The sequence below is a fragment of the Antechinus flavipes genome, chromosome 2, assembly GCF_016432865.1.
Source record: "Antechinus flavipes isolate AdamAnt ecotype Samford, QLD, Australia chromosome 2, AdamAnt_v2, whole genome shotgun sequence".
NCBI classification, from domain to species: Eukaryota; Metazoa; Chordata; class Mammalia; order Dasyuromorphia; family Dasyuridae; genus Antechinus; species Antechinus flavipes.
The window spans coordinates 138057944-138083759 of NC_067399.1; the positions used below are offsets into that span (position 1 = coordinate 138057944).

General features: G+C 37.8%; 1 protein-coding gene across 4 annotated transcripts in view; it reads left to right on the plus strand.

The window, feature by feature from the left end:
• PSD3 (pleckstrin and Sec7 domain containing 3) overlaps nt 1–25816 on the plus strand; it is a 435130-nt gene that overhangs the window by 30535 nt on the left and 378779 nt on the right. For all 4 annotated transcript variants that reach the window (XM_051975648.1, XM_051975650.1, XM_051975649.1 and 1 more), the window contains exon 3: nt 22895–24020. In XM_051975648.1, coding sequence (XP_051831608.1) covers nt 22895–24020 — 1126 coding nt within the window. The remainder of the gene's footprint in view (nt 1–22894; nt 24021–25816) is intronic.

Sequence of the window (25816 nt, forward strand, 5' to 3'; positions counted from 1 at the left end):
CTAGTTGAGAGCATAGTCAAAACTCACAGATCTTTGAATTTTTGTCCAACTTACATCTCCTTTAATTTATACTGGTGTTTTTCTTTAAGTCCAAATGTAGGACTTTCCATTTGTCCTTTTAAAATTCATCTTTTTAAATCTTGGCCCAAGCTCCTAGTCTTATAAAAGAATTTGTCCTTTATTTGCCTCATAAAAAGAACTTTTCCCTTACAAAGAGATTCACTGGAGGGCTTCCTGAAATAAGAGTTCCTTTAAGGCTTTTTTTTTTTTTTTTTTTTTTTTTTTTTTTTTTAGTATTTTATTTATTTACAATTTAGAGAAACTTGAAGCTACATTTCATCCCTCTGACCCTAGGTTTCTTCATCACTAAAATGAAGGGGGTTTGGCTTCCCAAGATTCTTTCCAGCATTAATTTCCTCTTAGGGATTAAAAGATCAATCAGAAAAGAAGATGAATCATCTCTAAAATTGAAATTTCACCAATGGGAAAGGAAGATTTGATTTCCGATTTCCAAGACAGTTTGTGGATAACTTTTCAGGAATGCATCTGCTGTAGTAAGAGTGCTGTGATCTGTGTACCCTTGAACTTTTAAGTAATGACTTTCATAAGTGATTTTTGCATAAGTCTCTCCCACTCTTTCTAAGTCAGCAAAGCATTTATTAAATGCTTACTATGTGCTAAGCAGTACAACTATTGCTGCTTCAGCAACCCACAAATACAGTTTATCTGAAAAAGAAAACCTGTGTTTGGACCCCACCCTGGGAAACAGGTATTCCCTAGCAAATAATACTGAAACTGCATGCAGTTGTTGCTGTGGATTTGGATTCTGGAGATTGAGGGCTTCTTCTCCTTCTTTCTTTTTCCTTTTTCCCTCCCTCTTTTTTTTTTTTTTTTTTTTTTTTTTTCATTTTTCGGTACTAGGAAAAGAACAAAGAAGGAGTATGCTCCCTACTGTAGGCAGATGATGAAATGTTAGCAGATGACAGAGATAAAGTAGAACCACTCAACTTGGATTTATTTCTACCTTCATTGTCAATGAGAAAGACTCTCAGCCTTGGAAAAGGAACCAACTTTGGAGGGAATCAAATCTCAGTTCTCTTCTGTGGAAGATCTAGCCACTTAAAAAATGCTTTAGCTCTCTGATTTACAAGAATGGCAGCCTGGGGTTCTGGGTGGAAAACAAAACTTGCAATTCATAATAGATCCATATCAGCCCTGTCTCTGGTGATTTACCTCCAGGCCCTGCCTTATTTTAAATTGTTATCAAACTGGAAACTTGGAAAGATAGTAGAAGGTGTGTTTATTGGATTTGTAGATAACACTGAGCAGGGAGAGATGGGTAATTTGTTGAATGACAGAATCGAGATGTATAATCTTTTCAGAAACCATCTGGAAGATCTAGATAAGGAAGAACTAACAAGGTAAAATTTTAGAGGAGATAAATTGAAGGGTCTTGAATTTTGATAGAAACTCACAGAAATACAGGATGGGAGAGATCAGCAGGCTTAACTGACTATAAAACTCAGCATGAGCCAGTTGTGTGACTGACTTAGCAAAGGGCAATGACTGAATTAAATGGAAGTATAATATTCAGATCAAAGGAGGTAGGTGAGCCATGGAATTTTGGAGCATTTGTTCCAACCTTCTTTTCAGAAATGCTTCTATTTGGAGTAGACCTTTCTACTAAGAGACGTTTGGAAAATAATGGTATCCTTTCCCTTTACTTGCATAACTAGGTTCTGTTTCTAGTTATGCAATACTACCCTCTGGTGGAAAACAGACTGTAAAATTTTTTAAATTGTAGTTGTTGAACTGTCAAATTATGTTCACTTTTACTTCTGAGTTTTCTCTTGAATCAGATTAATTTTGGAGCTCTGATGTGCTTTTTGCTTCCTCCTCTTGTCCCCTTCTTACCCCTTTGCCTGAAACAAATTCAACTACAAGTTGTGACTTTACCATCATTTTTCCTAATGTTACCAAAGATTTAGAAGGTTGTTTTTTTTTTTTTTTAAGCAGACCTGACAATTTTTCCGTATGCCAAGCCATCGCACAGGGGCATAGAAATGACTCAAGAAATCCTATTTATTCTTACTTGTGAAAATGTTATGAAAAAAAGATTTAAGATTTTTTTTTTCCTAGATGAACAGTTATACAAAGTCCAGCCTATTTACTGCACTTTGGACTCACGATTCAGTGGCTAGAAGGTGGCAGGAAGATCTGAGTTCAGATAGTACCTCTGGTACTAGTTATTTTTTTTTTTTGTTGTTGTTGTTGTTTTTTTGTTTTGTTTTTAATTTAAGCCATGTTTGCCTGATTTTGCCCATCTGTAAAATTAGGATAACAATACTACTTACCTCCTAGGGTTTGGGGGAGATTAAAATGAGATGATATTTGTAAAGCATTTTATAAACCTTAAATGCTAGTTGTAAGGTATGAAAGCCAATTAATTGTGTTGAGACTAGTGCCTGGAACAGAACTGGGAAAATTACAAAGATTCATTTGCATTTTTTTTACCACTCAGTTTTTCTTCTTATATTTTTTACCTCTCTCCCCCCAGAAAGCCATTCTTTATATTAAGGAATTTTAAAAAATGTATTCTTTCTTAAACTTTTAGTCTTCTTTTGAAGTTGTTGTCCCTTTATGTAGTAATACTCAATGGTATGTATTGTTTCCTCTATCAATTTCAGTTTAGACATTTTTTATTTTGTAGATATTGATTGGCAAAACATTATGTCACTCCTCTGCTTAGAAACCACCCAGAATTGGTTATTCTGTGTCTCTGTTAAAGCCATGAGAGTGGACAAGATCATTGAATTCTCTTCCTTTATAATGAAGCGAGTTTAGAGATTCTGTGCCTGAAAAGGAATCTCCTCTACATCAACGTCCCTGGTTGAACATCTCTAGTGATGGAGAGATTACTACCACTTGAGGGAATTTATTTCACTTTTGGACGGCTCTAATAGTTTAGAATCTTTTTCTTAATATGAAGTGGAAATATCCTTTTCCGTAACTTTCACCTCTTATTTAGTTTTATACAGTTGTAGAGCCAAGGAAAACAAGACCTATAAAATAGCAGCTATTCAGAGGCTTTAAGTGGGTCCCCTGTCACTTACCCTCAAGTCTTATCTTTTCTCTGATTAACATCAGTAGTCCCTGAGATTGTATTCTTATAGTCTTTCATTACATTTCTGAATTCTCTTAGCCTACTGCCTTAAGAATTCCAGTTGGTCGCTGTGATTAACATAGATTATAGGCTATTTTATACCTTATTTTAAAAAACAACAACAAAATAAAAATGTTGTATACTTGTGTTCAAATCTTCATCATCCTATTCAGGGTTTTCTTGGCAAAGATGGTGGTTCGCCATTTCCTTCTCCAGCTCATTTTACAAGTGAGGAAACTGAGACATGCAGAATAAAATAATTTGCCCACACAGCTAGTAAGTGTCTGAGGCAAGATTTGAACTCAGGAAGATGAGTTTCTTGACTCCGGGCCTGGCACACTATTTCCTGTCCACAGTTACCCCCAAAATAATGATAAATATATATCATATATATATAAATATATTTCTTTAAGATTTGCATAGATCTTTTTTATGATTTCATTTGGTCCTCACAGTAATCCTATGAAATAGGTTATCCCCCTTTTAGAGATAAAAAGAGGTTAAAGATTTGCCTAGAGTTGGTTATAGAGATAATGATTGAGATGGGGTCTTTTAAACTATAGGAGTAGTGTTCTATCGAGTATAGAGCCTGTTTCCACGTGCATTCCCTCTAGCCTCAGTCTACATTATATTTCTCATCAGCTTCCTTTATTAAAGATTATCCATGTGCCAACAGCTGGAAAGATAGAGTTTCTAAGCAGGACAGCTTCTGCCATCTATCTTACAGTCTCAATGGAAGAAAACATGTGTCTATATATAGGTATAAACAAAATATAAAATGTGGAAATCAGGGAAGGGCTTTTATCTAGGGCAGTGCTGGAGTGGAGTCTTGGAGGAAACAAAGTTGGGGTTATCTGTCAAATTCCTTTTTCTGGTCAGTTCTCACTTCATTATTTGCAGAGCAGAGATGGCTGTAATAACCATGAATGATGAAGCCATTTTTTGGTTTAGATACCAACTCAGCCTCCTTCCCCTGCTTTTCTTTGGTGACTCATCACTTGGATATTCTCTGGAGAGAGGAGGAACTCTTCCTAAAGTTCCTTAATTACATTATTTTAAACAGTACATTTAAGCATTAAAAAACTATACAATATATGTAATTCTTAGCAAGAATAAGAGGGGAATTATTCTGTTGCATCCTTCTTCCTTCAGTGAATTGTGTGTCATAGTTCTCTGATTCATCACCTCTTAAAGTCTTATGTAATTCTGTTCACTATTTGTTTTATATATTACAGATTTGTTTATGTTTTTGTAGTAAAGAGATAAAGTTTAGCATATCAAAACCAAAATTTTTATAAGCCCCAAGTATTATAATCTAGAAAAACCTAAAAAATACTGATATTGTTGTTCAGTATTATTCAAGTTACTCATTGTTATTCAATATTATTATGGTTTGTCTAGTAAACTGATTTAGCATAGCAAATGTGGGAATGGATTTCTTATTCATGTGCTCAATGAACAGATTTTTTTTAAAATGAGAAGTTCATCTTTAGCCATCATTTTAGTATCCCTTTAACCCCTTTCTTTATATTGATAAGAAACATTTTAAGTTCTCCAACATAGATTAAAACAATTCAAGAACTCTATCAATAAAAAATGCTAAAAATCAAGAATAGCTCTTGTTCTTTGAGAAAATATATTTTTCTTAAATTTCATCATAAACTGGATCATAATGTGTTTAGATGAACAAGCATGGTTGTTTGTTACATTTTGGGGGAATTTTGAGAGGTCTCAAATAAAATTAAATATTGTCACCCTGCAGGTGACAGTCATTTCAGTACCCAATGGACAAACTGCTAATGACATTACAATCTGTGGAATACATTACTGCTTTGGAATTTGTGTTGCTAGGAAACAAATTGAACATACATTTATCTTTAAACCTGGTACAGACACTCAGAATATTCTAGAATACTAATTCCATACACCATTCATTGAAAACCTTCTGAACAGGTAGTCTTTTTATTTATGAAAGAGGTACATTCCTTGTAAAATTGCATATATAGCTGGGGCTTATATGTCAGATTCTTATTTCCCATTGACATATCCTTCAGTTATTTTTCTAGGAGAAAAAATAATTAGGAGAATAGGAGAATAAGCAGGACAATTTGTAAATATAGGGATTTTTTTCAACCCTTTTTTCTTTTTTTTTAACAATGTTAAATTCCAAATTCAATCTCCTCTCCCTTTTCCCATTGAGAAGGAAAGCAATTTGATAAAGGTTATGCATGTATCACATTACTGCTTCTGGATGGCATTGCTAAGCAAGTTGTCAACATCCTGGTGTTGCCTTTGTGCCCTGGGGATGCTTATATTTACTTACAGAATTTATCACTGTGAAGCATAAGATAATTGACATTTTCCATTATTTTAATGGTGAGTTCTATTTATCAAGTTTATCCAAAATGGGGGATACTTTGAAAGGTCATTGCAGGTAAATTCAGTAAACAAGAAAACGTTGATTAAACTTAGGTCCCTTTTGTGACACAAAGAGATAAAATTGATTTCGCCAATTTCTTATTAATTGCTTGCTCTATACATCACATTTTAGCAGGTTAGCTTGGAAAAATAAAGTATGGTCCCAGAGCTTAAGGTACCTTACAATCCAGCAGAGAAGACAAGATAAATATGTGAAACTATTATTGTAATTTATATTGTCAGGTTAAGTGGATAGGAGAGTGGTCCACATAAGTGGGAAAGGATTGTATGAGTGTCAAAAAAAGATCAGTCACTTCTGGCGGGGAATCATTGAAGACTCCAAAGCAGAGGTAGCCCTACAGCTGCTGATAGCCCTGGAATCTCAGAATTGCAAGGAATTTTAGAGGTCTGTTAGTCTACCCTGAATCTGATCAAGATTCCCACCTACAATATGGTTTTGAAGGGAAAGAAAGGTTTTTAGCAGAGTTGGTGGGGAGAGTGGAAAGGGAAACCATTATGAGCATAGAAAACAGTATATTTGAAAGATAAGAGTATGTAAATAGGAAGAAAGGACAATATTATGAAATGGCAATTAGTCTATTTGGCAAAAGCATAGTCTGAGTGAAGGGAGTATAGGTTTGAACAGGATTGAGTTGGGCCTTGGATGGCAGGCTAAGGAGTTTATATTTAATCTTATAAATAGTCACTAAACTTTTTTGGGTATGGTAATGATTTAAATAGATCCATACCTTAGGATTATTTTGAAGGGTATATTAAGTATATTTTGAAGAGACTGGAATCAGAGACCAGGGCAGAAGCATCACTGTGAGATAATCGGTACTCCCCCTGATTTCTTTTTTTTGGGGGAGGGGGGAATTGGAAATTAGTATGGCAGAAATCCCCCTGATTTCTTATGAAGTTTATCAGTAATGGGGGATAAAAACATGAGCTAAGATGGTCTATATAAGAATTATTGAGGGTCTGCACCAGAGTGGGAAAGTGGGAATGGAGAGGGAGAAGGCAGAGGCAAGAACCATTGTAATGGTAAACTCGGTGAATTGGATGTGGAACAGTAGTGTTGCTTTTCTTCAGAGTTTGAAACTTTGAGTAGTGAGGCCATGAATTAAATTGATAAGTTGGGAGAATAAACAGTTGTTTAAATAAGAGCGCATAAACGATGAGATTTCAGTTGGGACATGCCAGATTGTAGAAGGCTTTGAATGAGAAGTTATAGAGTTTCTGTTTTATTCTCAAGAACCCAAAATATTTTATTCAGAGAGCAGAAAGAGTAATACACTCGAGTTAGTCAGTTAGCATTTATAAAGCACCTACTGTGTGCTCTAGCATTGTGCTAAAGCCAGAGATACCCAGTCCTTGCCCTCAAGGAGCCTGCAGTCTGTCCAGGGAGACAGCATGGAACAGCTCTGGGCAAACAACACGCCACAGTTGGTTCTACTTTAGGGTGGGAAGATCCTAAGCTTGAGGAGGACTGGGAGAGGCTTCCTGCAGAAGGTGGATCTTAGGCTAAGACCCGAAGGATGCTAAAGAAGCAGGAAGCAGAGATGAGGAGAGTATTCTACGTACAGGGACAGCCATTAAAAATCGAGACTTGTAGGCCTAGAATAAGAGGGACGTGTCAGTGGCAGAGGTAGGGGCGTTGCCATGCTCAGCTAGGGTTGCAAAGTGTGGGGAATAGAGAAAACTAAGAAGCCTGGAAAGGTGGACATGTGCAAAAATGTCTGTAGCAGCTCTTTATGTGGTAGCAAAGAATTGGAAAGAAGTGGATGTCCATCAGTTGGGGAATGGCTGCAAGTTGGGGTACATGAAGGTAATAGAATATTATTGTTTTGATGAACAAGCTGATTTTAAAAGGTCTGGAAAGATTTACACGAACTGATGCTGAGCAAAACAAGCAGAACCAGGAATACATGGTACATGATAACAGCAAGAATGGGCAATGAAACTATGAAAGGCTTGATTCTTCTCAGTGGCTCAGTGATCCAAAGCAATCCCAAGAGACTTTGGAGAGAAAATGCATCTGCACCCAGAAAAAGAACTAAGGAGACAGAATGTAAATCAACATATGCAGGCTATGGTCACTTTTTTCTGTTTTTTTTTTTTTTCTCTCTCTCCCATGGTTTTTTCCTTTTGCTCTGACTTTTCTCTCCCAACATGATTCATAAAGCGATGTGTATTAAAAAATAAATAAAAAAGAAGCCTGGAAAGGTAGAGAGGTATCAAGTTTTAAAGGCCTTTAAAAGCCAAATGAGATGTTTTTATTTTCTCCTGGAGGTAAGGAGGAATAATGGAATATTAGGGTGGTGATGTGGTCAGACCTGTGGGAAGATCACTTGGGCAGCTAAGTGGAAGCTGGGTGGGAGTATGGAGAGGCTCTGCTAGTGGGGAGACCAAGCAACAGCTGTGTGTGTGTGTGTGTGTGTGTGTGTGTGTGTGTGTGTGTGTGAGAGAGAGAGAGAGAGAGAGAGAGAGAGAGAGAGAGAGAGAGAGAGAGAGAGAGAGAGATTATGAAGGGAGGTAGAAATGAAAGAACTTGACAATTGATTGGATATGGGAATTGAGAGAAAGTGAACAGCTGAGGATGGCTTTTGTCATGAGGAATCAGTGGAGCTCTTGTTTGAGAATATGGGTGACCAAGAACATAATAACTGGGACAGCAAGAAAGAAGTTAGAAAAAGGGAGAGTTTGGGGAAAAAGGTTCTGGTTAAAGATTGATGCATGCAGTTTTATGGATATGCAAAACCAGTGGCTGAATCAGAATCCAAACTTAGGATTCCATGTTTCTTGATCCATTGCTCTTATGAGTCAGAAAGGCTGCTCTGGGTCCTTGCAGAATTTCTTCCCTCTGAATAAAACTTTATGGGCTTTTTGTCACCATAGGTGACAATATATACTCTTTCATTTGATGCTCAGGCCACCCACAGTCTGGCACTATTGGACATTTTCAGCACTATCTATCTGTATTCCCTTCCCCACTCATTAAGTTCTATCCCAAACCAGACCATTCATCAATTCCTCATCTTATTTGACTCTTCCACTGTCTTTTGGATCTATAACAGACATAATAGATATCCTCACCCCAGAGAAGCATTCTCACCTTTTTTTTACTTTAAGAATCCCTTGTTTTCTTCAAAACTTTTGTCCAAGTAACAATTTCTACATGAAAACGTCCCCTTTCTATCCCACTCTCCTGCCTTTCCTCCACTGACCTTGTATTTATTTTGCTTTGTGTAAGTTAATTTTAAAGCTTCACGTTTGCATTTCTGGTTTGAGGAAATGATGGAGGGTAGAAATTGTCCCTTACTCATTCAGCTATACCATATGCCCCTTTTTCAAGATGGTTCCAGATCAGTTTCTCCTCCCTTTTATTGACTTCTCCAACTTCATGGGTGGCTATGACTATTTATAGCAATTCTGATGGTTAGGATGTGTACAATGCCTTCATTTTGGAGCAAGATACTTTTTAATATTCTCTTTCATAAAAAAGGAACCTAGGATTGGATATCATTCCTGATTATAGTCATGATCTTTTTTTCCATGTTTGAATATATAATTCAATAGATCTGTGACTTCATTAGCTCATATTCACCACCACCACCACCAAAGCAGATTCCAAACTTTTTAAAGCATCTTACAGAGACTAAGGAGGAGAAAGCTTTATCTTCTATCCCCTCGCTACCAGCAGAACAGAAATGAGTCACCCGGGAGGCCAGTTTGGTGATGAATCTCTCCTCACAATTCATTTAAGGCTTTTCCAGCTGGGATAAGACCTGCCAAAGTTTGTGTTGGGTTAGCTTTGCCTTTGAGAACTCAGGAGCACCTCAATTCCGTAGTGAAATATAAGGATAGGCCGGACTCTCTGTGGATTGCTATTTTCGGCAAAGACCATACTGTGTTTTCTGCCACTGCCTGTCTTTTGTCCCAAATTACTTAAGATTCTGGAATCTCAGTATCCCCCTCTGTAAAGTGTGCTATGATTATAAATATATGTGGAATTGAAGCCAGATGGTGAAAAACCTATAATTGCTGAGGGAAGGCTTTTGGACTTTTTCCTGGAGACAATCGAGAGACATTGAATGTTTTGGTTAAAAAAAAATCAGGCGAAAAGTGTTTTAGGAAGGAAGAAGAGATGGCTGGATATAAATGATGTTGGAATGACAGGAATCTAAGAGAATTCTAGGATTTCTAACATGGCAGATGGACAGAGGGTGGGTCTCTTAACAAAACCCAATAGTATAAAAACAAGCCTCAAGCACTGTGGTTTGGTAGAAAGAATCATTGACTTTGGACCCAGAAGATTTGAATTGTGATCTTGGCTTTGCAAATTAGGATCCTTGCTTTTAAAATGGGGGCCCATACTACTTAATCTCTGGCTTCACAGAGTTGTCATGAGGATTAAATATGACAATGTTTGTGAAAGGGCCTTGTTAACTAACTAAAGTGTCAGTATTATTGTTATTGTCCATCTAGAAAAACATTGTGGAAAAGTAAAGTGCCATTATAGTTATGTTAAATGTTTATTCCAAATATTGACAAGTGAATAAAAATGACCATTTTTCTAATCTTAGCATTTCTAAGTCATATAATTATACTTTAAGTATATGTAATTATTAATTTAAAAAAAAAGTCTTTCAATGGAAGTATCATTATTCCACAGTAAAATTTGGATTTGAAAAGCAGGATTTTTATCATCTTAGAGTCGCATGATATTTAAATTTTTACTTATATTTTCCATTAAAGTCATAAGAGAATGCAAACCTCTTAAGAGGGCTTTTCATTGCCCTTCACGTGTCTCGGTCCTGCATCAAAGAAAATGCTGCATAATACTAAAATGACATCCCTACCTCTGATGTCACAGCGGATGGTACAATCCTCTCGGAGCCGATGCTCGGCTCTCCTGCTTCTGTGCTGGTGAAACGGTTACATTAAAGCTAACTCCCGGCATCTCAATTATCTCCCTGGAAGTAGTTTTCTCAAATATAGAAAAGCCCTACGGTGGCTGTTTTCGGTAAGCTACCAAGGTAGAGAGACAGAGAGAAAGCGAGAGAGAGAGGGAGCAGACTGCTTAGCCTTTGTGAGAGTGACTGAGACGGCATCTCCTCTCTCTGCTCGCTTTCCTAATGCTCAAAATGCTTCCATTTACATCACCGTGTGCAGTGCAGGGCAAAAGGGGCTGCCAGGAAATTTGAAACTAATTTTGCTTCCAGTTGACTAGAACAGCAGATAATTGAATTAGCGGGTCTCTTTTCTAGCTAACTTTTCTCAAGCGTTAAACTGATGAACTGGGCATTTTCTTTGATCAATGGGTAACTGCTGGAGCTACGGTAATCTCTGTGAGTAACCTCTATTTGTAGGTCTATGCAGGCAAAAAAAATGATCTCTTGTGTAAATGCTGCTGTGAAAATAATCCGTGTGTTATTGCCTTGCTTTTGCGTACTGGTCTTGTCTCTCGCCCATCCCTTCTGGGAGAAGGCTGGATGATGCTGATATTGACATGTGGAGGAACATACTGCATTTATGTCAGGGACGTCCAAGCAAAGGTTTCTTTAACTCCCTAGTCATCAGAAAGGTGCCATCTGCCCTCACTCAGCATGCCTTTGCCCGGTGGCTTGACTAGGTACGGAATGCGTGTTTTAGCAGATGACATTTGATTTTCCAAAATCTTAAATAGAAATAGTGGTCTTACCTGAGATCTTATTGACTTTCCTTTCTATCTTGGAACATGTCATTTTTTTCACCCCTTTTCTCTCCCCCTCCCCCTTATGATGCATTATATTAGATTGGGGGGGGGCAGGCTATCCTGGTAGCTTTAGCACAATATAATGCTGTGATGGTGGATGGGAATTGGGGAGGAGTTTCTCTTAAAGAGCTAAAGTCTGTTCCTTTCTAGTCCCCCAGGTAATGTTTAATCTACCTTCAAAGACTTTTAAGAGGCAAATATTACTTATGTCCAATGTCACCAAGAATATGTTATTTGCAAATATGGTGGTTGAGGCAGAAGTAGACTCTGAGAAGGAAGTTTATGTCAGGATGTGTTCACAGGTGTTCTGATTTCTTGTTTTACTCGTCTAGATAGATAGAAATTGAATGGGTGGTAGCACATATCTATATATCTATATATTTTATATAATCTATATGAAATATAGATATAGAAAATATATAAAATTATATATGTGTATATATATATATGGAGAGAGAGAGAGAGAATGAGTGGTAACAGGTATTGGTTATGGTGGGCTGCTTATTGGGGATAGCTATATGGCACAATGGTTAGAATGCTGGGTTCAGTCAGGAGGACTTGTCTTCCCAAGTTCAAATCTGGTCTCAGACACTGACTGTGATCCTGGGTAAGTCACATGATCCGTTTTCCTCAATTTCCTCATCTGTAAAATGAGCTGGGAGGAAAAAAAAAAAAGGCAGACCGCTTCAGTATCTTTGCCAAGAAAACCCCAGAAGAGTTGGACATGACAGAGTAACAGCAACAAAAGAGCTGTTTATTGGTTAATGGTTATATATAGTTGCTTATGAAATTATGGAATTACTTCCCCCGAAAACTGGGCTTACATCTTTGGTTAAAGCATTCAGGAGTTCTAGGAGGTCTTAGCAGAGAGTCTGTAAATGAAAGGAGAGGTTCTGGATGGGTCTTAGGAACAACTCACTGAATCATGATAGCCAACATCTGGCTTGACAGCCGTGCAGGGAAGCCCGCAGATGTGGTTGATTAGCACTGCTAGCAAGAAACCTTAGCTGCTTTGGTAGCTGTTGTTTTGAAGACTTGACAAGCATTTTGAAACCCTTGATGCCAATATTGTCTTTAAATTTAATGGAAATATTTCACCAACTTAAGACGTGGTAGGTAGCAGGATTCGTTGAAAAGGATGCTGGGTTCAGAATCCCAGATCTGCCATTTGATTTTTTATATGACCCTGGGCAAGTTCCTTAAATTTTTCATACCATCATTTCCTCATTTCTAAAATGAGATGTTGGACTGAGTGTGTCTGGAGTTCCTTTAGGCTCTAAACCTGTGGTATTAACAGTTAGTGTTAAATAATTCCATGCCCAGTTTAACTCTGAAAGGATTAACTCTTATGATCTTTATTACAGTCTTTTCCTTAAAAAAAGAAAAAGAAAAAGATTCCTTTATTGGTAGAAGGAAACATTGGTAGAAAAGGAGATATTCTTTGGACTGAAGGAAGTGAGTGCATAGGAGACTAAAGAATTCATGAGTAAAAGGAAAGGATTACAACATCAGGAAAGACAAGATTTGCTATCTTTGTGACCTTGTGAAAAGTCCTCTCAGTTTCCTAAATTGTAAAATGAGAGGGTTAAAATAATTGATCTCTTCAATTCCTTTCAATTCTAAATTCATGATTTATGATTTTGAGAAAAGGGCCAAAAGAAATAAGAGAAGAAAAAGTTATGGATGTGAAAAGGGGAAAAAATAAACTTAACAGTGAGAAAAGTCGACAGGTAAAGGGGAACAAATGGGGGAAAAGATCTGTTTGAAAAAGAAGTGTTTTCTCTCCTAAGAGAAAGTAAATCCTAAGTTCTCAAAATTTTGTCTGTAGCAGTCCTCTCTGAAAATTATGTGTACTCTGCAGTGTTCTCAAAGTATTAATTTCAACCCAGTGACCTGTGTCTTATCTTGGTTATCTTGCTTTCCATGTGTTGGGGAGATGCTTTGAACTCTGGGCATTCTCTGGAATTGATGGGAATTGTACACTTGCATCATCTCCCCAGGGATTGAAACGAGATGAGAAATGGCCCTGAATGATTAGTATTTCAGATGGCCCAAGGTATGACTAACAGGGACTTGATATTTAAGAGAAACAAGGAAGCAGCAAGAGAGAGAGAGAGCACCTTCCTATTCTTGCCAAATTCAAGCCTCTTGGCCCAAATGGACTATTCTTGCTCACCGAGGGGACTGGCTAATGCGATTGTGAAGTCATATCAGTAATATTTGAAAGATCAGGGAAAACAGAAGTAAGAATACAAAAGAGCAAATGGTGTGATGATTTTAAAAAGAAAGAGGAGAAAATAGAATCTGCAAAACTATAGGATGGTGAGATTGACTTTGATCCCTGGGAAAATTCTGGCATGGATCATTAAAGAAGTGGTTAGAGAGCTTCAAGAAAGAGGGGAAAAAGTAATTACAAAGAGCCAGCATGACTTCATCCTAGTCATGCCAGACTAACCTCATTTCCTTTTCTGAAAGGATTACTAAGCTTAGTAGATAAAAGGAATGGTATAGATATCGTTTTAGGAAACTTTTTGATGAAGTAGCTCATATTCTGGAGGAGAAGGTGGAATGATAAAGAGATTAGACAATAATACAGTTAGATGGGTTTGTAACAATTATATAGATTAGACTCAAAGAGTAATTGTTAATAGCTTAATGTCAGTATAGTGATAGGTCTTCAGTGGAATATGTCAGAATCTGTGCTTGACCTTGTGCTATTTAATATTTTAATCAATGATTTAAAGGTATAGATGGTATTCTTAGCTTGTCAGATGAGAATTTGTGAGGTATAAACTGGATGCCATTGGCTAATGGTAGAACACTGCTCTGGGGTAATCTTGGTCTGCATTAAGAAAGGTATAACCTCTGGGAACAGAGAGGGGATGGGATCATGGTACTCTGCTTTCACCAGACTCCATCTTGAGTGCTGTGTTCTGATTGGGCATCCTCTTTTAAGAAAGACATTGATAAATTTGAGAGTGTCCAGAAAAGATCGTTTGTTATTATTGTTTTAATCATGTCTGACTCTTCATGACCCTATCTGGGGGTTTTCTTGGCAAAGATACTGGGCTGGCTTGCCATCTCCTTCTCCTGCTCATTTAACAGATGAGGAAACTGAGGCAAACAGGAATAAGTGACTTGCTCAGGATCACACTGAGGCTGGATTTGAACTCTGGTCCTCCTGACTTGTGTCATCTAGTTGCCCCTTGTTGGATATATTATGATGGACATTTCTTTAACGTATGGGCAGGACTAGGCAGCTTTTGAGGTCCCTTCCAACTCTCAGATTTTTTTTTTTGATTCTGTGATAATGATTCTGTCTGTGAAGCCAAAATTATTAATCGCTTCCTTGGAGGCCTTTCTAATTAATGTCTGCATTCATGTGTACAAATCAAAAGCTTATAGCCGAGAGCTGCTTGACTTATTTCTACATTTTGCTGGATGTAAGATCTTTCATTGAAAATGTAGAGACATTTTCAGATACCCAGTACAACCTTTCCCTTCCATCATCCCTTCCAAAGTGAAATGGTTTTATTAGGGTGAGGAGGATGCTCTAGAATAAAAGATGCCTGCTGTGCTGAAATTACTCATCTATTATGTTCTCATTACTCACCCTCGTTTTCTGTTATCTTTATCATACTGGATGTATTACTCTAGTGCTTCATAAAGATTGACCAGATTATCCTGCAGAATCACCTTGTAGGAATTCTCCATCTGACAAGAGAACCAGGCCCCTGGATCTTCCAGTTTTTAAGGAACAGCATAAGGTGGTGGAGAGGGGATCCCTCTGCTATGTTCTGGGACCACTGCAAGTATTAACCCCTCAGTACATCCAACCTCTCTACGTCTGTAAGTTACAGAGTGAGTTGCCGATTTTTGTGGAGGAAGTTTCCACAATGGAAGTTCCCTATATCCCAGAAATCACAGCAACTGAATCATGGAACTGAAGAGAAGTTGTGGACCTTTGGACACTGTAACATTTATCATTCTTATTTACAATGACAGTTCCTGTTACTCATCTTGGTTGAAATGCATTTGAAATATTAGCTCTGTCTGACTTGCTCTTTATATTTGCTTTTAGAAATGAACTTCTTTTATCTCATTTCGTTCTGGTTATGAAATTTTAGCTCAAGAGTATGGTTCTTCTGTCTCAGCTGTGGATGCTGAATTCTTGTTAGCATTGAGCTCTGTCATTAGGAGGGGACCATGTCTATCAATTCTATATTGCATTGCCATTCAGAAATTTAAGAATTTAATTTTGTAAATCAGTGACACAAAAGGAATAATCTCAGTTGCTTTCTGTTCCATGAGATGTGTTTAGTAAATGATCCCATGAAGATCATATTAGAAAAGCACTTGAATTTATGGATTATTTCAAGTAAAATTTGGAAGAAAATTTTCAGTGGTTAAGAGAGCTATGCTCCAATAAATTGAGTAGGTACAGAATAAATTACATACTTTACGTGTACTTCCAAGGCAAATATACATATATGTTTATTCTTTATTACTTTATATATATCAACTTTATCACAATGAATAATGATAGGGAATTTCCCTAACTTGAAAAACAATAGCCACATTACTATTGAAAACTTTACCTTCCCAATTTTCTTTCTTAAAAGCTTAAACTGATTTTTAAAAAAAGTCTTTGCCCCATGTGCCCATTTTGTTTCTTTTTTAATGCCCAGAGTTAGCAGTCAGCTTTTAATAATGGCAAAGCGTACATTTGTAATTGTTGTAGCTCATTGTGGACTTATTATGCAACCGTAAGCTGTCCATTGTGAGAGAGATCCGTGGCATGTTGTAGAATAAAATGGGCAGTGTCACACACAGTGGAGGCAATTCTCTGAGCCCTCTTGGAGGGGAGCCCAGTCTAAGTATTGAATTTGGAGGACACACTCAGGCCAGAATGGTTGTGAGAGATCCCTTCCGTAGGAAGAGAAGGAGAAAGTGGTGTGTCCAGCTCGGAAGGCAAGTTTTTACTCAGTCTGCCAGAGGGATGTGATTAGCTGGAAGCTGAATGAGGAAGAACAAGAAATCCTTCTCACTATTCTTGGTATTCCTCAGGAAGGAAAGTGAATGACTCGATATTTAAGGAAACTTGCTTTCCTGAGTTTGGAGGACATGGCAAGGCTTGTCTTGGGATGGCTTGGCCTATGGTTGTGGACAAGGGCCATTTGTTCTCCATGCAGAACAGACCTGGGCCCCATTGGAAGCTTGAATACTGGCGCATAATAAATACTAGATGATTGATTGTTGAACTGCTAACTAGAATGTGCGAGTAAATTGGTTCTGAGTTTTGAAGATATTTCCTCAACTTTGTGGTACAGTACATAGGGTATAGGACTTGGAATGAGCAAGACTTGAATGTGAATCCTACCCAAGACACTTACTGCTTTGGTGACCCTGGGCAAGCCCTAACACCCTAATCTCAGTTGCTTCATTTACAAAAATAACGGGGTTATTGTGATGAGCCAGTGTGTTAACATATATAAAGCACTTTGCAAATCTGAAAATGTAATATAAATGCCAGTAATTATTATTATTATTCAGAAATTACACATATAAAATAATTCTTGGGTGAATGGATACTGTTCTAGGTTTTGGTGAGAACACAATCACAAACTAACTTCAGGCATAAGAGCTGAGGATTTCCTACACTTAGAAGGGTCAGTTCTGTTCTCACAGGAAAGATGTATCTAACTAAAGTCATTCCATTATACCATCTGCTATATTCTTCTCTTGAACTATGATTATTTTTCTTTTTAAAGGAGACTGGATAGAAAAAAAATCTTGTTTATTCATCATTCATTGTTTTCTCTTCTCCTTTGGTTTCTGTGGTACTGTAGTACTCTTGCCTTTGTAATAATTCCTTCTTTGTCTTCTTTTTCTTCTTTTTGCCCTTCAATGTCCATAAATCCCCATGACTCTACCCTTGACCTTCTTTAAATATGTCCTCCTTTTGGTGAGCTTATTCACTCTCAAGACTTTACTGATTATGTCTTTGTGGATGAATCCCAAGTGTTTATCTCTAGCTTTATTTCTGTTCCTCTCTTGAATGATATCCAACATTTCTATTTGTGCAAGAGTTCTCCACCTGTCAAGCTGTGTAACTTTCCAGTGCCTCACACTCTACACACCTAAAACTGAACTTAACATTTTTGCTATAGCTCTCTCCCCCTTCCTGCTTTGTCTCCTGATTTCCCCTTTTCTGATAGTGGGACCATTGCTTTTCCCCCACGTACTAAGAGGTGAGATCTTGTAGTTTTTATCCATGTCCTTTAAAGTCACTGGGAAGCAATGCGTAAGTCAAGAGAGACCTTTTAGCTTCCTTTAGATGCTCAGTGGCAGATGGCTTCTTATCACCTGTCAGTTTGAAGTGTTTTATTTAAGATGTTTCTTCCATTGTCATAACTAAGGGCAAGTGATAGGTCAGAAGAGGAACAGAGCACAGTTGCTAAAAGAATTCTTAGCCTTGTAGCCAGAGAAAGATTAGAGAAAAACATAAACTACTCAGGGTCCAGAGAAATAGAAAATCAGAACCTGGAAGATTAGAAAATTTCCCTGGACCCCTATTTTCTTCTCTACAGAATGAAATGTTTGACCTGGTTTATGTCTTCCTTCCAGCTGTGACATTCTATGATTCTATGAATTGCTTTTGGGGTGAGGGTTTGGATAATTCAGTTAATACTTCATTTATGCCAAATTTATTTACCTTTTTCAATCAATAAATTCTTGTCAAAATTTTTGCTATTTATTCATTCAAGAAGGATATATTAGGAGCCTAGAGAAAAGACAAAAATTCAGAAGAACATAGGATCACAGAATTGAGAACTGACAGAGATTGTGGGAATTCTAACCCATGATTTTTGTTATGCCTGTTGATCTGTGAGCTCATTAGTTCTTCAGAGCAGTTATGTAGATCTGATCCTTTCCATACCTTGTTGTCCTGTGTGATTCTGTTCTCCACATCTTGTAAACACTAAGTATGAAAGAGATGAATCATTTTAAAAATCATTAGTGGCCTATTTTGTGCTTAAGCCAGAGATCAGCAGTGGACATGCATCTAGTTGCCTGAAATTTTGCTTCATTTTGGGTGTTTCCCACTACTATTGATCATTCAAGGCTGGGGAGGAATGGGTGGCTATAGACATTCCATCATCACACCTCTTGGAGTTGGGAAATGGAGAAGACTTTATGTTGCATAAATGACTAAGAGCAGAAGCCTTCAGAGACTGAGAGTATGGTGGTGACAGCTGGCTGCCCACTGCTGTCACTCACTCCCTTGGGATCCTGGGCACGTGGGATGGAATCCCCAAAGAGCTGAAGACCTGTCTGTCTAGTGACATTATTCAAATTCTGTGAGACAGATCATTAAGCTACCTGGGCAAAGGCAAAATATATTCATGCAAGCATTTTGGGGTCTATGGACCTTAGTTTAGAGAAGAGATAAACCATCTTATGGTAAAATCACCAGGTGTCATTTCCCGCATGGAATAAACACCAAATTTTGTTGCATTTTGTGGCCCAGAAAGGTGAGATATTAAAAAAAAAAGACTTATTGGAATGCTGGTCTCCCTTACTCCCAGCCTTCTTTATTGAATTTTTAGAAGAAAAATAATTGTACCTTTGAACAGCTTTGGATAATAAAGTTGCCTGAGAGCTAAAAGGAGATAAAATTTGTTAAAAAATGTGACCTGATATCAAATGAAAATTTTCACTCTGCCACGCTAGGAAGAGAAATTTCCATTATTGTTAACTGTCTTTCTTTTCAAAGTACGGTATGAAAAGCTGCCTCCTCTTCCCTCCTGAGCTGCAGCAAACCATACACTATTCATCATGTCTTTTGAAGGTAGTATAAGCGTAGGAAGATCAGGGAGGGAAAAGAATGGGGGGTAGGGAACATTTTTTAGATTCTGAAAATTATTCCTGATATATGTACCCAGCTTAAAAACCATATACCTTGTTTTGCCTAGTTCTGGGAATTTAGAGTAATGGATGTGATAGAATCTTTAGAAAGCATTTTTTCCCCCTTTTCCTCCTCCTACACCCCCGCCCCTCTCCAGCAATCTTATTAATTAATGCTAGGATATATACTGTTGTGTAAGGGCCCTCCTTATATGAACATTTGTGTATGGGGAGTCCAGGAACTATATTGCTATCTTCTCTAGTCAGAAATCATATGTTTATAAAATAGACAGTAAGATGTGGGATAAAGAGCATGAGACTTAGAGTCAGGAAGAATGTAGATTTGAAACCTTGGGGGGAAAAAAAGATGAGTAGTAGAAATGACCGAGCCGACCCTGAACAAGTCATATAACTTAACTTTCTCATCTACGAAATAGGTACTATAAATAATACTAGCTCTACGTTGTGAATGAAATATTTTATAACTTTTATAGCTCTCTACAAATATGAGTGCCTGTATTTCATAAGTTAACATAAGTAGGTTATACATACCAATTTATAATTATAATATATACATATTTTATTCCATTTTCTAACTTAACTAGTGCCTTCAATGCATAGAAATTACTCAACATGAAATTGAATATGTGATCATATTCTGGATGCCTTGTAGTTTTCTCCCTATGATGCATGTGCTTTAAATTCAATTAGCATCATTAAAGCTATCAAATTATACTTTATTATTATTTTTGGTGAGGGGAGAAGGGAGAGAATAAGGAGGAAAGGGATTCTCCTAAACTAGTGTTTCTCAAACTTTTTGGTCTCAGAACTGCTTCGTGTTCTTCTCAGGCAATCGGGTTTAAGTGACATTCTCAGGGTCACACATCCAGTGTCTGAGGCCAGTTTTAAACTAAATCCTTCTGACTTTATTTATTCTGACACATTGCGCAGATATCGTTCCAATAGGACAATTTTTCCTGGAGAAGTTCAGGTTGTTTCTGGAAAAATGGAACTCATCTTAATGTAAAACCTTCTTTGTGATGAGGAAAATTATTTTCAAAACAAAGATGTATTCTTGTTATTGGTTCCTACGATAAAAAGACTTCACAGCTAATTGGACAGAGCCAGTTTTCTTATTTGTTATTGTTTAGTTGTTTCTTACTCTTCATGACCACATTTGGGGTTTTCTTGACAAAGATGGTGGAGGAGTTTGCCATTTTACAGATGAAGAAACTGAGGCACATAAAGTGTCTGAGGCTAAATTTGAACTCATACTGAGTCTTCCTGATTCTAAGCTCAGTGCTATATCCCAGTTTTTGTCATAATATTTGGCAAGTCTATAAAATGAATGAAGTGGGAATCTAGTACATATAAAACTGTGACAAAAGTTATTAGCTTTGTTTATCATCAAGCAATGCGTTTATTTTTATACAGGTGTTCTATAACAGTATTTTGCACTAGGAACTGTAGATTTTGAAGATTTTGAAAAATCTTAGGAATTAATAAAGAATGATAATTATAATGATTATGAAAGCAATAAATATTTACTATATGCAACATTTGTATTTATATAAATATAAAACAGGTATTTATTTTTTATTTATAATAATTTATATAGCACTTTAAAATTTGCAAAGTAAGGCATATATATTAATTCATTTGATCCTCGCAACAAGCAGGTAAGTTGGGTGCTATTATCCCCATTTTAGCAGATAAGGAAACTGAGGCAAACAGAGGCTAAGTGACCTGTCTAGGATCATACAGCTTGTAAATGTCTGAGGCTGGATTTGAGGTCTAACACTGCCTCAGAAGCAGGGAGGTAGTGATTAGTAGACTTTGTTTTACCCAGAAACCTCTTCTCCTGGAGTATGCAAACTCGTTTCCTTGATTGTTTTGTGATTTATTTATTTTGCTTCCTGAATGATGTCCCTGAGAGATTTGTTCTTTGCTTCCCTTCTTATTCCTTATCTCAGTAATTCCTAACCACTACATGTTCACATGCTCTGAGAATACAGTAGCTAGAACAGTAACTGTCAAACTGTCCTGACCTGTGGTCACCAGGGAGGCAAATTCAGGCAGATGGAAGATGAAAAGGTCTCATTACAAACTGCAGCTACTTCTGCCATCACTGAAGCTTCAAGCCAGAAGGCAAACTTGAGATGGCTGAAGTATGGAAAAATACTGTTGGCCATTTAATACTCTTTTCAGATATAGCCCCAAAATAATATGTTCTCCTTTAGAAGAAGAGGCTAATTAACTTTTCACTATTTCTAAGGTGCTGTTATGCTCTAAGTTGATTTTCCAAATGAAGATACATGTTTTATTTATTAGTTTACTCATTTATTAATTCCTTATTCATTCTTTCTTTGTAGCTCTCTTTTCTTTCTCCATTTCTCCCTCCCGTTCTTCCTTTCTCTCTCTCTGTCTCTGCCTTTGTCTCCTTCTCTTTTCTTTCCATTATTCTCCTGGTGCCTGATAACATATTTGTGAGAATGAGGTTAGAGGTGTAACTGAGAACAGTGGAATATGCCCAAACTAATTGACTATTGGTCCTGTCTTAACTACCTCTAACCAACCAGAATCCATCCAGGTGGTCAGGAAAAGATATACTCAGACACCATCCAATCATTTTCACATTTTTGGTGGAACTGAGATGGGTGACATGTGCTAATAACTAGCTGCTTTATCAGCCAGAACTAACTCTCAATCCTATTGCACATTTTGAAAAGGCTTGTAATGTTAGCTCTTTTCCTCATTAGAAGTTAGATGCCCTTAAAATTTAAAACAAAAGAATTTAATAGTCTTGTTTCAAAGCAGGAAATCATGTACAGTTTGGACTCTGGAAATGTAAAGAAATGAACCCCTTCAATGCCCCCAGATTTTCTTGATGTCTTGGATTTATTAATTATCTCATATAATTTTTGAAAAGTTATTTTTGTCTCTTTCCATGCAGTTGGAAGATTCTGACAGAGGCAGTTATTTGTTTACTTTCAATAGATACCATATTTCTTTTGGGGGTATGGTCACATTGGATGCTTTATAAAAGTTGTTGATTGAGTTGAAGGAGGAGACTCTTTTGTGAAATACATGATAATGAAAATGCATGACTATTCTGTGGGCTAAGTATTTGATAGGTTTTTATAAAAGATCATAACTTTAGATGGGCAGGATTATAAATGTCATTAATCTTCTTAGGAATTATGGATCATCCTGAGGAATAGACTTCTTTAAGTGAAGGAACAAGGTTTGAATAGGACCTGAATGGTTAGATTGTCCCATTATCTCAAGCAGTAAACCTCATTTTCCCCCTCTTTAAAATGGGTGTAATAACACTTAGACTTTCCACCACATAGGATTATTATGAATGGAGTACCTCATAAACTATAGAACAATTTATAAATATTAATTATCATTACTATTGAATGATTATAATAAAAACCTTCTTGGGGTTGAACTCATTTTGGGGTAAGTAGAGGGGGCCGCTGTCAACATTATGAAGTGGGAAGGAAAGGGTATTGAAATAATCATATCAGGGATTATAGCATGTCAACTGTGTGTACATTGAGGGGGAAGGTTGATAAATAAGTTGTAGAATCTTATTTTTTTCCTGCAAAGTGATTCACGGGACCTTTCTGTTCTCTGCGTAGGTGATCATGGAGGAAGCACTTTACTCCCACCCAATGTCACCAATGAATTTACAGAATACGGGACTATGGAAGAAAGGGGAGAAGTCCTCAGAGCTTCGCTTGAATTTGATGCAGAGAGTCAGCCATGCTGCTCCCAGGGGCGGGAGCAGGGCCAGCTCTTGGTTGGCCCCCCGTTTGGTCTCGACGGCCCAACTGGAGGGGGACTGAATCATGAAAGGGAAGCCTCCTCCCGTAGGCACCTTAAGGAGGCAAGCTTGCCACAGCCCCTGGGCCCCCGGGTCCCCACATCTAACACCGCAGAGGCTAGCCTGGCTTCCGGAGGACTGCAAGCACCAAAGGTACTAGAAGGAGATGGGATTTCTGTTTCTTCACCACGGCGAATGGAAAAAGCGTCAAGTGCCACCCGCCGGGAAGCCCGAGGAGCCAACAGAGCAGCTGCCACTGGCCAAGAAAAGCCACCAGAAATACCTCTTCCAGCTGAACTAATAAATGAGGAAAATTTTTATTTGAGTATTGAAAAAGATTTGACTGCCTTATTAACTGGGGAAACCCAGCCAGGGTTGTCCCAAATCACAAATAATAGGAGGAAAGAGACTGCCAGAGGGCAGGGGACCTTTGTGGACAAGCCACCAGGGGCCCACAAAGTAGAGGGAGCCATTAGCTTTACAGGGGAAAAATGGTCCGATCTGGGGAGAAAGCATCCAGGACTTGATGGAGGTACGGTCCATAGACCTGCAGAGCAGGGAAGCTCGACGGGCCGCTCTGGCAGGATCAAACACGTAGGATTTCAAGGGGTGGAGATTCTTTGGACAGGGGGAGAGGAGGAAGAAATGAGACGTTCCTCAACAGATGTGGAGGCATCTGTGGAAAGGACAGCCTTTTCCAAAAACAAGGAGTTTTCCAAAGTGTCAAGCCATCCCATTCCGTCTGTGGCTTTCTCTCATTCAGTCAGGTTGACGGAGGGTGTTTGGGATGAACCTTGGAAAGATTCTTCAGAAAGGCTTGGAACTAGATCAGGGACATTTTCTCCAGGAGTGCTTGTAGAAGGTGGAGAGGATGAAGTGTTTTTGAAGGAAAATGAACAACATCCTGAGAAGAAATCTGTGCCAGAGGGGGAAGTGGAAAGGTGAGGTCACATCTTACTCTTGTCCTAGAACATATGAATAGGGTGTTCATCATGGAAAAGGAAGTTCGGTGTTTGTTTTGTCTTAGGGATACTTCTACCATGGAACTGTGACATAATTGTGGAAGAAATTTCTAATTTCTAATGCACACTTCCTTTGGGTTCTCTGCCTATAGGAGTTTAGTTCCCAACATATTTGAAAAAACCATCTTATAACATCTTCCCTTCCACTTCCCTTTCCCTGTTGTCTTCCTCTCTTCTTCCTTCCTTCCTTCCTTCCTTCTTTCCTTCCTTCCTTCCTTCCTTCCTTCCTTCCTTCCTTCCTTCCTTCCTTCCTTCCTTCCTTCCTTCCTTCCTTCCTTCCTTCCTTTTTTCTATTCTTTCTTCTTCCCTTTCTTATTGTATTTCCTTCCTTCTCTTCATTTCTCATTCTCGCCTTTCTTTCTTCCTTCCACTTTTTCCTCTCACTCGAAGTGCAATAACCACTCTAAATGAGACTTAGTACAGAAACTTAAACCTGTTTCTCTTTTTGATGAGGATTCACATCTCCTTAGTCTGCTTGATGGACCTTTGCACCCAGGGACTTTGCCATACTTGATGCAGATACCCTGACTTGATTTAGTTCTACTGCAACTCAGAGCCCCTGCATTCAAGTAGTTCAACAAATTTGGCCTCTTCCAGTGACTGGAATCACAGGCTTTTGCATCCACGCTTGATCTCATGTATAATAAAAATCTTGTCAGAGATCACTGGGGTAGAGTATAGTGAGGATTCCTTTGATTAAAATAAAACCCCCTCTCAAGTATGGAATGATAGGAGAACTTTTCCCTAACATTTTATTTTTCTACTTGATGTGTTTGCTACACATTAGCAGAGAAAAGTAATATAATAATGCTCATTACTTTGGAAAGTGATTTTAGCACTGTTGGCTTGGTAAAAAAAAAAAAAAAAAACCTCACTTTTTGCAAAAGAAAAAAATTATTAATAGTTAAAAGGCGTTTTCTCACACTGCATTAGTGATCACATCAAAAAAAGATGAAGTCAGTATCTTGAGTGACTTCTAAGAATATTTTAATAACTAACTAATGAAGGTACTCAGTAGCTTTATTCTTAACAGCCGTATCATGCTGGTTGTTTTTCTGCTAGCCTCCAGGTCATTCTTTTTGCTCTCTCAAGGAGGGAGTTTGGCTCACTGTCTGATCTTCTCCCCTGCTTCTGTCGTTATCCTAAGGGACTCCAACATAATTATTGATACATCTCCCAACTCTCTTACTGTCCAATTACTCTACTCAGATCCTTGCCCACTCTTCATTCCACTTAATTAACACACAGGATGGACATGCCCTCTCTCTCTCCCTTGTCCTCTCTCTCTCTCCTTTGTCCTTCTGCCACTCATGCCTCATTGAGCCCCAACTCTGGATTACTCTTACCATTTGCCTTTACTCCTACTCACATGCTGCTAAATTGAGCTGGAGGAAGTCATGCAACTGATCCATCTGGGTCCACTACAAATTTGTTTTTTTGATCTAAACTTGGCGCCCCTCACTGTAGCAAACTCAAAAAAAAAAAAAAAATCAACTATGTTCTTTGCTTCTACTTCCTTTCCTTCACATCTCAGCTCTCAACAATCTGGCTTCTGATCTTTGCATTCAATTAAAACTGTTCTCTCCAAGTTCTCTCTTTTAATTGCCAAAGCTAATGGTTTTTTCTTAATTCCAATACTTGTTGACCTTTCTACAGCATTTGAAACCACTAACCACCTTTTCTTTCTAGATATTCTTTTTTTTTTTTGTTTGTTT